This window comes from Vicugna pacos, chromosome 3 (assembly GCF_048564905.1).
Source record: "Vicugna pacos chromosome 3, VicPac4, whole genome shotgun sequence".
NCBI lineage: Eukaryota > Metazoa > Chordata > Mammalia > Artiodactyla > Camelidae > Vicugna > Vicugna pacos.
The window spans coordinates 77607727-77623957 of NC_132989.1; the positions used below are offsets into that span (position 1 = coordinate 77607727).

The 16231-nt window shown below is 35.1% G+C and overlaps 1 protein-coding gene across 2 annotated transcripts in view; it reads right to left on the reverse strand.

The window, feature by feature from the left end:
• The window catches only part of CWC27 (CWC27 spliceosome associated cyclophilin), a 197475-nt gene that overhangs the window by 39052 nt on the left and 142192 nt on the right, over positions 1–16231 (reverse strand). The window contains exons 12-13 of one of the 2 annotated variants that reach the window (XM_006197516.4): positions 4699–4808; positions 381–484 (exon numbers count right to left, since the gene is read on the reverse strand). In XM_006197516.4, the coding sequence (XP_006197578.2) occupies positions 381–484; positions 4699–4808 (214 nt within the window). The remainder of the gene's footprint in view (positions 1–380; positions 485–4698; positions 4809–16231) is intronic. The other variant, XM_031675598.2, reaches the window with a different exon arrangement.

A 16231-nucleotide genomic window follows, 5' to 3' on the forward strand; every position in this document is an offset into this window, starting at 1 on the left:
GAAATGGATTAATGAGTTCTCAAATGTTCATAGGAAAGTGTAAAAAACTCATGATTTAGAATCTTTTAAGGCTGTTTTCTAGCTGTTTAATGTGAGTCTTATCTTTTCCACAATATTAGAAAGTTATTTAAGGCAGGGATAGTGTCAAGTATTTCCTGTGTATTTTCCACTGGCTAGCCCAATACTGGGAATACACCAAGTACTCAATAAATGCTTACTGAACTGAAATGAAGAGGCGCTGAGGCCCTATAATGATGAGGCTATAACTGAAGATAAAGTCTGAAAAAAAAAGGGGGGAAGATATCGTAGAGATGTCCTAGTAGTGCCTCTGTGCTGAGCCTACTTGTTCATGGTTAAAATAAAGAAATCAAAGCCCTTACCATCCTTCATCATCTTCTACCTCTGTTTCAGAAATGTCATTTTCAGGAGTTTCAGCAATTGCTTGAGTGAGTTTAGATTTAAACTGGTTCAGCAGTGCAAGTGTCTGAAATAAAAATTAGACTGCTAAGTTTTCTGATAGGGACAAATATAATTTCAGAAGAGACACCTAAATTTTGTAGAAAAGAAAATATCCTACCAGGATAGAAAACACTTAAATTTTTAATTTGGAAGCAAAGTAACAAAACTGCCTTCAAGTTGCAATAGTGATCGATATTCACAAACTTTGACATTGCCTTGTCTGCATCTGCACTGACATTCTCCCTCAGGGATATGTGGCTGTTTTCTGATATGGGGAAACGTAAGTTTGTTTACATAGAAGATATTTAAAATGCATGCTTACTAATAGCTAAGTTTTTAACGACCACAAGATAGGGATGTACTTCACTAAGATATCTGAAATCAAAACAAAACAACAAAGAATATTTTTCACTGAATAGATTTCCAAAAGTGTAAAAATGTCAATGTTGGTGAAGATGAAATGAATGAACACATTAATTGTTGGAAGAGGGGTAAATTGGAGTGGTATCTTTGGAATGCTGCTTTTACGTATCAGAAACTTTAAAATGATGATTCCCTTTGATTCAATAATTCCAATCTTGGGAATACATGCAGAAAAATAACTTGAAACACTGAAAATGCTTATGCAAAAGATGCACTGCAGCAATATTCATGCAAGTGGAAAGACAGAAACATGTTAAATGTCTTATCAGTAAGGAACTACATAAATTTAGTAAAAAGTAATGAATATGCTATTTATACTATTATTAAAAATTGTATACATGAAATATTATAATCTATTGTTACGTGAAAGAATTAGGATATAAATACCATGCTGAGTATGTTTTTTAAAAAAGGGGATCATTCCTCTGATTTTTTTTTTCCACTCCTATGCCCTTTGTAGTTTGTTCAGTTTGCTCAGAATTTGAGCAGAGAGTCAGAAATTAGAAAATGTTCTTTTATTCTATAGTTTTAAGAAGTACATAACTGTGAAATGGGATAAAGTACTACCTGTCTAAAAAATCAAGAGTCTAATTAAGACACTGGTACATTGACTTCACTATTAAAAATACAGTTGACCCTTAAAAAATGTGAGCGTTAGAAGTGCCAACCCTCTGAGCTGTTGAAAATCCATCTGTAGGCCGGCCCTCCATTCTGTACCTGCAGTTATGCAACCAGCTGTGGTCAGTCTACAACTGCAGTATGTATTTATTAAAAGAAATTTGCGCATAAATGGACTTATGACATTCAGAGCTGTGTTGTTCAAGGGTCAACTGTACTGACATTTCATAAAGAAAAAGATGTGTGATACTACTTCAATGTGAATAACAGAGAAAACAGTCACAATAACTTGAATTCTCCAGAATTTGTCCAGGAAATATCATTAACATCATAGTTCACAAAAAAATTAAGTAGGTTTGGTGGTCTAGAACCTAACTCAATACAGACAGGGGGTGACAAAATAACTGCAAGAAACAAGGCAGTTATGGCTAAAAACTGATAGTGAAAAGTGCCTTATGTCTTTCTGCAAAATTCAACGCCCACACAGACAACAGCTCAAAATATACACATTACTAAGTTGCTGAATGAGGTAAGTTTTGAGGAAAAACTATAAATTCCTATAGAATATCCTCAGGCATTCTGAGGGTTCCTAATGTGTTAGGGTTTAGATATTTTATCTGTTTCTAGGGTAGTAATTATAGCACTAAGCTCTTCAAACAATGTTAACAGATAAAGAAAACATCCTTTGTTTTAAAACCTTATTCATTAAAAAAAAAACTCTTGCTTACAAACTTTTATTGTATTTGTTGTATTTTATTGTATTTGTTTTATAATAAGAAAAAAAGTTACTGTAGAAATATCAGAAAGTAAAGAGAAGCAAAACAAAAATATATTATTCCACCACTGATAATTACTCTTGTGGACATTTGGTATATATCTTTCAAGGCTTTCAATACGTGCTTCTGTGTGTATAAATGTGTATGTGTTTATGTGTCTGTATATTATATCTATATCTACCTATCTACCTATCTATCTACCTATCTATCTATCTATGTAGTTAGCTATCACTTAAAAGCAAACTCCATCAGTTTTTGATGGTGGACTTTCACACACTTGGAAATGTCTGTTCTGAGGGTATAAAGAGAAATGAAAAAAAAAAAAAAAGGGGGAGACTTCTTAGTAGAATGAAATTTTAAAACTTCCTAGAAAATTATGCTAGACTTGACTCGTACTTTTTTGAGTTGAAAGTGGCAAGGCAGTCTGTTTTTAGAGCCAATTAATGTGCTACTGGCATTTGCTCAAAGAAGAGGGACTAAGACTATGACAAACAGAAAACATCCTCTTGGCCTTTCTTAACATCTTCAATACTCAAGATTGGACTTTCTGTAGCTTCAGTCTAAAGGCAAGAGAGAAAAGCAAACATCACGAAAATAATGGCACAATATTGGTTGAAGAAAATAGGATCTGCATGGAGGCTTTTCTGTTTGGCATTTCCAGGGGAATCAGTCTTCTGGCGTCTGCTGAAGGAATGAAGGGCCAACCACTAACAGCGTGGTCTCCAGCACAGAGTGAGCTTTCCCAGTGTGAAGAAGCTTTATTGAGGGGGCCTGCCCTGGCAGACTTTGTGCATGCAGACCTACACATAAGAGTCTCTCAGATGGCCTAGGTGCCTCCAGCCCTGCCCCAGGTCCAGTCTACACTTCAAGCTGGAGCCAGGTTGGAGGGATCTTCCCACACTGTAAAGGAGATCATATCGCCTCCTTCCTTCAATGACCCCCCATTGCTCTTAGGGTAAATCTAAACTCCTTAATATGGCTCAGACATATCTTATGTGAATTGGCTCCTGCTTACCTCTCCAGCCTCATCTTTTTCTGTCTCTTAGTTTAAGTTCTAGTCATATTTATTACCTTATAGTTCTTTGCAAAGAGGACAGAGACTTTTCATATACTGCCCCTTTTGTCTAGCCATGTATCTCCTACTCCACTCTCAAAGCTCAGCTGAAATCATTTTCTCAGGGAGGCCCACCCAGATTCTTACGCTCTATTAGGTCCTACTGTTATACATAGTTTCCTGTACCTAACCTGCAATAATGCTCACCCTCTTTCACTGGTATTACTTGTTTAACTGCCTCCTTTTCCTGATAGCTCAGAGAAGGCAGGATGTCTCTACCTTGTTTATTATCTCCTTGGAGGGAAGAAAGGGGAATGCAAGAATAAGAGTGATCCTTAACATCTTTGGTAGTATATTTACCACTACAGTTGCTAATCAGAGGCCTTTGTGACTCCATGAAAACAACTTAATAAAGCACTTTTTCTTAATTTCATTTGATGTGCCATTTCTTTTTAAAATTACACATAAGTTAGTTCTCTAATTACAATTTCCTATACCTGAATTCTTGTTGAATTTTCCCTGTGATTATTTTCATGGGAAGCACTGATGCATGATCTTCCTTACCAGTAATTAGGTGTCATTTATAATACAGTTCCTGATTAGATTAATTTATTCAAACAGGCTTGGGCTTTGATATTTAGTTTTATTTTGCCTGTTTTATTTATTCACCAAAAATGGTGTGTTCTCACATACACACATGGCAGCAGCAAAAATAAGTAGCTTTTGGTCTGCCCCCTAGCCTTTCAACATAAAGGGCTGCTGAAGAGATTCATTTTATCAAGTTCCAAGTGCTGCATGGCGTGTACGATTGACTCCCAAATTGAGGAGCTAGCTTTCTATCTTTTTTTATTCTTCATTTCTGACAACCTTAAGTTACTAAAGATTCAGTTATTACTTTCAGTAAGCAGAGTTTTGCATTATTTATGGTAGAAGTCAACTAGTGGACCAAGTGCCTTCTTCACAGGCAATGTAAAGCGCAAATGGAGGTGTCTAGGCAGCATATGAGATGCTGATCCAGAAGCGATCCTCTCATCATTCATAATCACCTCATTCCTCTCCATCTCATAACAGTCACATAGTCAAAGGTTCTATTTGATAATATGTGGCTTTACCAGGTTCCTGTGCTTGACAGGGGAGTACAAGGTTGAGATCTGAAAGTTTTAGGCTTTACGTCTATTGTGTGTCTATCAGCTGGGTCTTTGCATGAGTGGCCAAGGTCCTTGTCAGCTCACCTTAAATATATGTATCCTTTTTCATTTTAAGAGGCAATGTTTCCCCTCATGTATAATCTAATTAGGCTCCATTAACAACACTTGAAGACAATTAAAAGGCAATGAATTGCATATGCATTTTGGTTTGTGAAGTTACCTGGTCTTCCCGGGAAGTTCCCTTCTTTGCCTGCTGCTTCTTCAAAGCTGCGTACTTTTGCTTTTCTCTTCTGTATTCTGCAACAGCACCATCTGGAGCAGCCAATTCCTCTGAAGAATAGAGTACTTTTAGGATACATAGTAAAAAGGCTCGATAGATTCATGCTTATGTCTACGAATGTCCATCATTGAAGAGGAGGTCAGAACCTGGGATTGGTTTTCCTCCATTAAAAAAAAAAAAAAACAACCAATAAACTCCACAAGCTCTACAACTATTTCTTAGACTAGAAAGTGACTGATGTTAATTTAATCAACCATTTTATAAACATCTTTGTTATATACTGTACTATTATAGCTGTTCTCACCTGTACTTATTTGACTATAAAATCAACTGTCTGTCTCACTCTTAAAATAAGTAAGATTTTCCTAAAATTCAGCAATTCCATTTTACATTATTCCCTTGCCTTGTAAGATATAACCTTTCAATACTGGTTGATTTTCTGCCACCTTTGCTCCTCAGTTGAAATAACAACAACAACAACCACCACCTTCAATTTTATGGCATCATAAAATATATCTAACAAAAAATCAGGACAGTCACATAGAAGCAGGCAAAAATAATTTTTACTAAATTAGAAATTAGAAAAATTATCTATAGATTTGATCCTACAGTAATCCCATATGAAGGTTAGTTAACATCTGCGTTCACAGAATAGTTTTGCCTCAAAATAAAGTACTAACATTTTATAATACTTTACACTTATATATGTTAGTGAAAATTTGTGACTTAAACCCACAACCTCTCTCTTCTCATCTTTGTCTGGCAAACCAAGATGAGCCAGTTGTAACTGAGTATATCAGTAATCTTTCTATTTAAGCCTTGGCTTGTTGTTTGCCTCTTTGTTACCTAGTCTGAGGAATGTAATCAATGTGCCGTGAGTCAATGTGCAGTGCAGCCATTTTGTTCAAGAGATTGTCTGTTTAAAAAAATATGTGAACTAAGAAACAAGTAGTCTTATGGTTACTTAATACCATGATTTTGATGTTGGTCAAAGGGTGCAAAGATTCAATTGTGTGGGACAGATAAGTTCTGGAGATCTAATGTACAGCATGGTGACTATAGTTAATAATACTGTATTGTATATACAAAATTTGCTGAGAAAGTTGACCACCGTTCATACACATATACACAAAGTGTAACTGTGAGGTGATGGATATGTTAGCTAGATTGTGGTAATCATTTCACAGTGGTTTCTCTAGTTCTTGGTGTTCTGAGAGTTTTAATTGTCTGCCTAGGATGCCTTTCCTCTCCTGTTTTTATTTCTAGCCCAAATGAACATGCAAACAGCTTGAGGACAGCTGTGAGGTCAGCTGGTCTTTCATTACATACACCTGTGACAGCAGGATTAAGCCTGCTTAGGTTCCATCTGGAGTGCGTGGAAACTGTAACCCAAACACTGGTACATGGTACACATGACCAAACAATGACATCTGCTGCACCAACCCAACTGTGTGAAAAATACGGTCAACTCTTCTATTTCCTAACTGGGTATATCATATCAGTGTGCATCTGCTTATAGTGTGATCAGCTATGAATGTTCACAGCACATTCTTTTGTGTGTGTGGCTTTATTTCTCAACAGTATACTATGAGTAATTTCCTTAGCTTTATATTTCAATTCACTAATTCTCTGTTTAGTTGTATCTAATCAGTTTTTAAGACATAAACTGAATCACTGACTTTAATAATTATATTTTAAAATTCTAGATATTCTATTTGGTCCTTTTTCAAATTCACCCACTTTTTTGATAGCCTCAGTCTTTTACTATGATTTTATACCTTTAAAAACTCTAATTATTTAAAACACACACATTACATTTTATATTTCAGGTTGTTCTTGAGGCTCCTTTGGTTATGCCTTCTAACTCTATCCCTAGAGTGGTCACTTCTCTATGTGTTTTCTAATTTTTCACTCTGAGTGTACCTACAGCTAGAGCTGCATCTCCATCACACTCCATAGGAATCCCTGGCACCCAGGATTGTGTAATGGTTCCTACAGAGAGCTTTTATATTTGCTTCTACTAGGAAATTAAGTGGTTCCATTTAGCACACAGTTATTTTTTCCATAGTTAATTTCCTGGCTTAGGATTCCTGTACCATATAGGTAGCGAACATTCAGACTTTATAGCTATGCCTGGTAGAGATTTAGAGTTTTGATTTTTTGCGATACTTTTTTTTCCCTCCCACACATACCTCTGAAAAATGACAAGCTTCCTGTGACCTTCCTGACCAGGTGACAGTTTTTCTAGTTCCTATGTCTCTTGATTCAAAGCCATATCTCTGTCTAAGTTTGAGATTAAAACCTCAGTTTCTAGCTATTAGAGCCTACATTTGGTTCCAAAATTCCCCTGGTCAACGATAGCATCAACTTGCCCCCTTAATGCCTCTTCTTTGTTTCTTGTACCTTGGAATTTTTCTTTTCTTTTCTTTCTCTGCCTCCTCATTCTCTCTCTCTTCCCCAGCCCCCCAGGTCCCCCTCTTTCTCTGTCTTTTTCAAGCTTAGCTAAGTATTTAAATTGGGCTGCATCATATTTTATCCAGCATTTCTATATATTTGTAGAAGAAGGAAGTTCTGTGTTAACTCAGTCCATTTTGCCAGAATAGTACATTCATTTCTCATGTGCTTGAATCCCCCTGAATAAAGAAAAATTGAATATGTGATGGGATGACTTTAGTGACATAAAACTGGCTTATAACATACAAAATGAGTTTGAAAAAAATCAGTTTCTTTAAGTACAGAGTGCACTATACCTTTTCTTAAAACTCAATATATGCTGAGTGATAATTCATAAACAATGATGCACTGTGAGAACTATTTGTCACTAAAATTTCTATAAAATGTTTGTTAAATAAATAGGAATAGGAGGAGAAAAGAACATTTACTAAAGACCTACTATATATTAGATACCATGCTAAAGTGCTTTGACTGTCCATGAAAAAAGTATCAATAAACCATTTTACAAATGAGGAAACAGGATAGGACCACAGTTAGAATATACTAAAGCTGGAATTTGAACCCAGGTATCCATGATACTTAAGTCTTACCCTGTGCCCTACTATCTTCAATTAAAACTTCAGATCAGAAAATAAAGTTTAATAAGTGTTCCCTGTATGCCTGACACTCTAAAAAATGTAATTAATGATATCTAAAACATACATGATATAGGCTTTTCACTCTAGAAAGTAATGTAAAGGGTAAAATAAACATTATATATGTAAAAAGTTAAGAAATTAAGCCATTGACTGTAAGTATTACATTGCTGATTCTTGGGTAGAATACTAGCCACCTAGAGGGCTTAGAGCTTACCTGTGTTATAGTATTAGAATAAAACTCTTTAAATGTCTTAGCAATCTCTAAGATTAGGTAATATATATGAAAAGGTTTGATGATGAGAATGTTTGACACCACTATAACCATCAACTTACTACTAGAGCACTAGTTTGCCGAAGGACCAGAGCTAGAAGCTACCCTGATGATCTTCAAATCTAACTTCTTAGTTTATAGGTGAGGTAACCAAGGTCCAGGTAAGTGAAGTTACTTTACTAGTGTCCCATTTGGAACAGCAGCAGAACCTGGCCTAAAACTTGTGTTCTGACTCTTAGTTTAGCAGACAATCTGTAGTAAAACTGAAGTTTTGTCCCTGTGTGTCATAAAGAATGTCCCCTAAGAGATAGCTGGGAACATAATCCTTACTCCACTTGAATATCTTCATTACAAAACCTTTTTGTTCTGAGCATAAAAAGGGCAATGACTACTCAGTTATTAGTTACTTAGCTAATGAACTAATGGTATCCATCTATACTCATTTTATAGATAAAAAGGCTTATACTCTCTACTGCCTCAGTACCAGAGCTCCAAGTTGTGCATATTCACTCACTTTTTTAAAAAAGCTCATTAAGTGATTATTATGTGTCAGAACTGTTTAATAAAGCTGCTTAGAAATGATTTTAAATAGATCTAGATCCATTATTTCAAGGAAATTTTTCAAAAAACTTCCATAATAAATAAAAACTTTTATATAAATGAAGGTTATGTGTTAGTGTTAATAGTAAACAACATTTGAAAACAAAAGGGATAGACTTTAATGGACACAGAAGAAAATCAAAGCCACTGACATCTAGTTGTATCTCATCATACTTTCTGGAAGCTACCAAGTATGTTTTTATCAAGTTTTATATATATCAGATCTTAAATTAATTCTAGGAAAAGTATCAGACTTGAAAATCTCTAATATGATAGCTAACATTTCAAGTACTCACTATCTGCCGGATACTAGCACCTTGAATTACTTGTTTAATCCTCATAACCAAGAACCCTATGAGAAAGGCGTATTATGAACCCCATTTTGCCAATAAAAAAATATGGGCAGTAAAAGGTTAAATAATTTTTCTTCGGGATTATAAATACGGGAATAAAACCCCATACAGTCTGGCTGTAAAGTACAAGCTCTTAACCAGCTTGGTTATTTCTTCTTCATGTCTGAAACACAAGAAAACGTAGAAGAAAATATTCCAATCTGACATAAAAAGGCATCAGGTCACCACAGTGGATGTGTCCTGATAAAATAAAGTCCTAGCAAAAAAAAAAAAAAAAAAAAAAAGGTTCAAAATTCCTCCCAGACCATAGTAAGTGGGAAGTACAATCTGCCAAACAGTGGATTAATGTAAATAACTTCCACCTAGGAAGAGTCTTTTAAGGCTTTTTCTTGATTCTCCTTAAATAATCATATATTTCCCTCATTTGAACCTTTGAACACTTTGCTAGCTACAGCAAATAGCCAGCAATAGCTGCTAACCCTGTTATATCATAACTACCTCTTTGTATTGCCCCTTAGGCTATAAATTCACATGGCAGGGACAACACCCTGTTTGTCACCTGAGCTTTCTGGGTACAACCCCTGTAAGAGCTGCATCTTGACCATTTCCTTCAGGGGCTACTGGGGATAAATGACATCTCTTCTATCCCAGTCAAAATGCCTGCTTTTGGTTTGTTTTATTAAGAAAATCCACTATAGAAATAACAGTGGGACTATTTGGTGACATTAAGATAAGAGTCTTTATGTAATATATTCATAATTATAATCCATACTATTTATGAGTGACCAGAAGTTGAATCTGTATTTTGTTTTGAAGATAATTGAAAGTGCTTAGATAATGCTTTAAAAGGTGAATATTAGAAGAAAACTGGTTTCTCTATCCAATGAAACTGCTAAATAAAAACTTACTCGCAATAAAGAAATTATTTAATAGAGATATCTATATGCACATTTATGAAGACTAGGCAGAAATCTAGGCAAGATTAGGCTAAGAGTTTAATTTTTTCTGTACTATAAACTGAAGTAAGAAATCTATAATTTATTAATTTCACTTAACCAATTTTTACTTTCAGCATATTTTTCATTCTACAAATCAAACAATGTTGGCTCCATCTGGTGGTCAAAATAAGCCTCTATAAGCTTTAAAAATTGGTTAAGTAATTTAGAGGCTACCTGAAATGTGCTTGAACGTTGAACACTGAACATCGAGGTGTGCTTCAACACTGAACGTTGGTTAAGTGGAATTGTCTACACTTACACAAATTTTTAATTTTCCTTTCCTTGTTGTTTATCCTAGCATATTTCCTTCATGTTATTTTGGGGCTTAAAACAATTCTCAAAATAAAATAATAAAGAATATTTTCCTCTGTGTTTTTCTGTTAGTTCAGTTAAGAAATGTGAAGGCAGTAAGTTATAATAAAGTTAAATCTATCCACATTTTCAGATTGTATTCCATTTTGGAATATAAACTATAAAAATACTTACTGATTTTCAGTTGTATTTTCTATTAGAACTTCCAGATGGGGTGGCTAGTGAATATACGGGAGTTTATATCTAGGGGCTCTATATATTTGTATTCTACTGGCAGCTTAGTTTTAAAATTTAGTTATCAAAGGAGTATGTCCAGAATAGCAACACAAAATATTAGTACTAATAAGTTCTTAGACAGTAGTAACTTGCTCACTTTACAGACTGAAAAACCTGAGGTTCAGAGGGGTTAAATGATTGTGCTAAGCTGGGAATATCAGAAAACCGATTTTTCCACAACCCAAAGTTTTTTCCTCTCTATATGCACTACTATGTGTAGTTTTTCTTTGTAGTGGAGATCACTGCAGATATGTTTCATTATAATCTAATAATCACTTTGGAATTATATACAGTTGTCCTTCAGTATCTGTGGTTTCACAATCCTGGATGCTCATACTAAAATCCATGGATGTTCAAGTACCCTTAAATAAAAGGCTACACACATATTTTAAGTAACATGTGCATTTCTTCCCTGCACATCCTCGCATATACTTTAAATCATCTCTGGATTACTTATAGTAGCTAATACAATGTAAAAGCTATGTAGATAGCTGTAAATACAGTGTAAATAGTATGTAAAAGTTGCTGGTGTGTGGTAAATTCAAATTTTGCTTTTTGGGACCTCCTGGAAATTTTCTTTTTCCAAATACTTTCTGTTTAAGCTTGGTTGAATCTATCGATGGGAAACCCATGGATACGGAGGGCTGACTGTACATTTATAGTGCAGTGTGACCATTTATAAAATAGCATGAATACCCAAAATAGATTAAAAAAACTTTTTTTAAAAAATTGAAGTATAGTTGAGTACAGTGTTGTGTTAAGTTTCTGGTGTACAGCATAGTGATTCAGTTATCCACATATATACATACATATTCCTCTTCATATTTTTTTCATTATAGGTTATTAGAAGATATTGAATATAGTTCCCTGTGCTATACAGTAAGATCTTGTTGTTTATCTGTTTTATATATAGTAGTTAGATTTAATTCTCTAATTAGAAGCCTTCATCACTTTTACTTTTATTATACATATAAAAAATTTTATCTTTTTTTCCCAGAGTATTTTGCTTTGTTTAGTTTGTAATTCAAACAGCAGTCATGTTGGTAATCACTTGGAGTCATAACAGCACATAAATTCATTACCACAAGGTATACACTATACTAAAAATCAATTTTAAAAAAGGTAAGTGAATTTATCTAATAAATTAAGAAATAAGAAAAGTTAGACTAGTAAAGATAGGTTTTGAATAATACACATTAAATTGATTTAAATTAGGCTTAATTGCCTTATTTTTACTAATGAAGTTTTTAATGATACAGACTTTATCTAATAACTTTTTAATCAGATGGTTCTCCATTCTTTTTAATGATGATCACAAGAAACAATTACAGTATATAAGTGGTTATCGGGAATTACTGAGGGACAAGAATGGCCTTTCTTCCGGGGGCTCCAGCTTGCCACCTGCTGGCTGTATGCTACCTCACGATCCCTCACCAGGACCTCGGCGCCGGCACAAAGGCTGACTGATGTTGCCCCCAGGCCCCTCAAGAGAGCACTCTGCACTTCTGGATGGCGTGACCCACAGTTCTTATAGTTTGATGGCCATCTTGACAACATCTCTATGTTGCCCTGTCATTCTGGATGTGGAAACTACAAATTATACACTCCATGTTGTAGCAATAAGGAAAACCCCCAAATGTTTCAAAATAAATAGATTTCATGAAGACACTCAGGATACTAAAGAAAGAATTGCCATCTAAAAATCACCTAAGACTATGATTGCCTTAGCAAATTCAACCCTGCGGTGTACCATGCTTGCTAACAGTACTTAAAGGAGGGTTTTATTGTTTTGTAGTAAACTCCTTAGGTACTTTTCTTCAAGTAATTATGAGCATTTACAAACTGGCTCAAAATAGTCCTTAAATACTTGCATGTGTGGTATGGCAGAGTATTCTTCACAACTTCTATGTGATGGAGGAAACTGAGGCAATAAAGTGGCTTCTAAAATACAAGAAGATGACTCCTATCAGCACCAGCACCAGCACCATTTTTTAGGACCTAGCATGTCTGAGACACAACACTAAGAACTCTGTGCCTGCTTTCTCGCTTAACTGAATGCTGTAACAACAGAAGGGATATTATCAGCTCTATTTTATGCGTGAGGAAACAGAAGTTCAGAGAGGTTCAGTATCTTGCCCAAGGTTATATGACTAATAAATGACACAGCAAGGATTTGAAATCAGAGCTGTCAGACTTCAAAGACTGTGCTCTTTCTCTTCTATTACACTGCAAACAGTTACGGGGAGGGGGACACCATTTTGTATGAGAGTAAGGGAAACAAAGACAGTTCTGATGTTAAGGAGCTTTTAGGCTAGAAAAGGGATAAGCCACACTCTTTAACTGTGCTGTGGTACAAATGACATCTGAGAAGTCCTGATAAAGTACTTATGAAATTTATGCAGAAGAGGGGGAGGGAAAGTTGGGTGGAGGAAGTGGCAGTAAAACCAGGTCTTGAAGGAGAAACAAGATTCAGCCATTCAGAGCAGGGAGAAGAGACATCATAACCAAAGCATGAAAACAACATAGCACAGGAGACACACGAGGAAGAGGAAAATCGTTTTGTGAAAACAAAGAACAGTTGAATAAGATGGGGGTATAAGGAAAATGAGATAAAAATTTGATCATGAAAGTCTCTGAGTGCCAGATTAAGGAATCCGAACTTCATTATGGTAAGCAAGCAACAGCACAACTGTACCTTGCAGGTTTCTACTGCAAGGAAATTGTTCACTAGTGTTCATGAGCCTTTTACAAACTGAAATGAAGTATGTTGAGCCATGCTAGATTTACTCATTTCTAAGACTTTTTTACAGGGTATTTTCTTATTATGAGACTAGCTTGAGTTAGTTGATAAAATTACAGTTCCAAGTTACAGTTCTAATATCCACATTTCTTTTAATCAGTACAAACAATGCACTTCTCAGTGGTTCAATGAACAAGAGAGCACAGGCAAGAAAGAGAGACAGTGAGAAACTGACTCCAAAATCTTGTTGGGATTTCTCCCTAATTATTCTAGGAAAGAACTTTGAAAAATATCCTGGTAAAATAATTTTCCCACATCTATCAGAATATTCTGATTTAAGTGTGAAAATATGTGCAGTTATTTGAAAGGACCATACTCAGTGTTTCTGGCTCTGTTCAGTGTCTCAGAATTTTTTTTTTTTTTTTACCTGCCTAGACCATGTTCTACGAATTCTGGTTCAGATTTCACTCCTGCTTCCCCAGTCTCCATCTTTAATGATCTCTCTCTAACAACTGAATTTTGAGATAAAATGAGAGCAGAAAAAAGGTCATCGAACTCTTCTTCATCTGAAATTGACTGTGTCCAAATATGTTTTCTGAAACCTGGGGTTAGTGGGTGAGTTGGATGGGGGTCACCTTGCTCAATTCTAGTGGTAATGTTGTGAACTGTAGGCCAGCCTTCAGTCTGCTGATTCTGGCTTCAAGCTAACAGGTCATATTGCTTGTGGCTTCTTTTGTTTTATTTTTAAAGGAAACAATGTTTGCAGTTTTATAGTGGAAAGAGCATTGGACAGAAGATCTGCCTCCTCAAATCTACTGTTTAACTTAGGGTGAGTACTAAATATCTTTAATACTTGGTTTCTTTATTTGCAAAATGGACACGATAATACTTGTTTAATCTACTTCTCAGGACTGTTATAGAACTAAATGTAATGAGGCATGTGACAGGACTTTGTAAACTATTCATGTTATATAAATATGAGGTATTATTACTTGGCAGAGAATACAGGGTAACATATTTTATGTCTATAAGCTACTTTATAGTTATGGTTCCCTTCGAATGATTAAATCTCATTTGAAAAAGCAAGGAGTAGACACAATATTTTTCATTTTATTAACATTCTTGTTTGAATAAAAAATATATCCATATATTAAATCAGATTTTCAAAGGACTAATAAAACTTACAATTGGAAGAAATGTGGAAAATCCTTTTGTGAAGTGAATTATCAAGACAATTTATATTTCTCTAAATTTGAATGTTCAATGTAGCATTCTTTTTGAGGGGGAGGTAATCAGGTTTGTTTGTTTGTTTATAGAGGAGATACTGGGGATTGAACCCAGGACCTCATGCATGCTAAGTATGCACTCTACCACTTGAGCATTCTTAATTATGAGGCTTTCCTATAATTCTAAATTTGCTTAAGAATAACCAGTATCTGCCGGTATTCTGATAGGATGGAAAATGCTTTGATCCTATCTGTACTTGTAGCTACCCTTATACAAACAGTGCTTTCCATGTGCCATTCAATGTTTGAAGTGCTTCATGCATCATAACTCATTTAAATCCAATAGGGGAGTAGTGGCCACTAGAAAGACCAGGGCATCGCACTTGGAAACCTATCCTTTCGGAAAAAGCTGAAAACTAAAAAAAGTATGTAATGAGTGAATGTCAGTGAGCTCTGACTAAGAAGTGCACCAAAGTTGGACCCGAGAATGTGAATTCCTTGAAGGAAGAACTTCTCTGCTTTATTTGCCATTTTATGTTGAGAGCCTAAAGCAGTGCCTGTATGGTTTCAAGCACTTGATAAATACTATTTGAGTGAATAAAGTTTAATAAGAGAAAGTGTTATTTCAGAGGAAAGTGGCTTCTTAAAGAAAGTAATAGGAAGGGAGTGGGAAATGCTAGTATGACAAAGCAGAGTGGGCTGATAAACGTGATATCCCCAGCTGTGAGAAGCTGCAATCATCAGGTGCCATCTTAGGCTTAATGTCTCTGAACATTTCTTATGTGGTACCTACAGTCAAAAAATGATCAGGAAACAAAAATATAATACTCATTGAGGTGGCTTATCAGCTTAAAGTCTCTGAACTCTATAGTATGAAAACTCATTTGCTGAAGAAGAAAATTATTTTAAATGTGCCTGTTTTCAAAAGGCGTTAATTAATCCTTTAATGAAGAAGGATTATTTCAGTTTGTTTGTCTGATTCATTTCATAAACTAAAGTCGTTACCAAAGCAATCTTAACACTTTTTTCTGGGTGAAGTGGAAAATTTCTCACCCTCTTATTTTGGATTAGAACATAATTACAGACACATTCTCACTGATTAATTTTTAAAAAATCTTTGGCTTAGTCACAAAAAAAAGTCAACACATTGGATGGACTGGTTCAATATTTTGAATTAGCAACTTTGCATTCTATTCCCAGCTTTATTACTCACTGGAGTAAAGGCTTAAGTCAACATCACAAATGCTTTGTCTCTATTTTCTTAGATGGTAAGCTCAGTATTAATTATTATCACCTTAAGAGTATGCAATGTAGTAAATTAATTAGTGTGATACACTGTTAAAATACCTAGAATAATAAGAGTGTGAATAACAGAAAAATAAGCAAGCCAACCTTGAGAAATAATTTCTGAGAAACTAAGTTGATTGGATTCTATCCCAACAGTCTTCCCGGAATCATCACAAGATACCACAGGCTAACAGAGTCTTTGGCTGTAGTAGAGTAAATATTACAACCATGTTCTCTTCAACTACAGCCAAACTGGTAAGGATAAACATAATTATTCTTCTATATATGCCTCATATGCAACACAGTACAATATGGAAT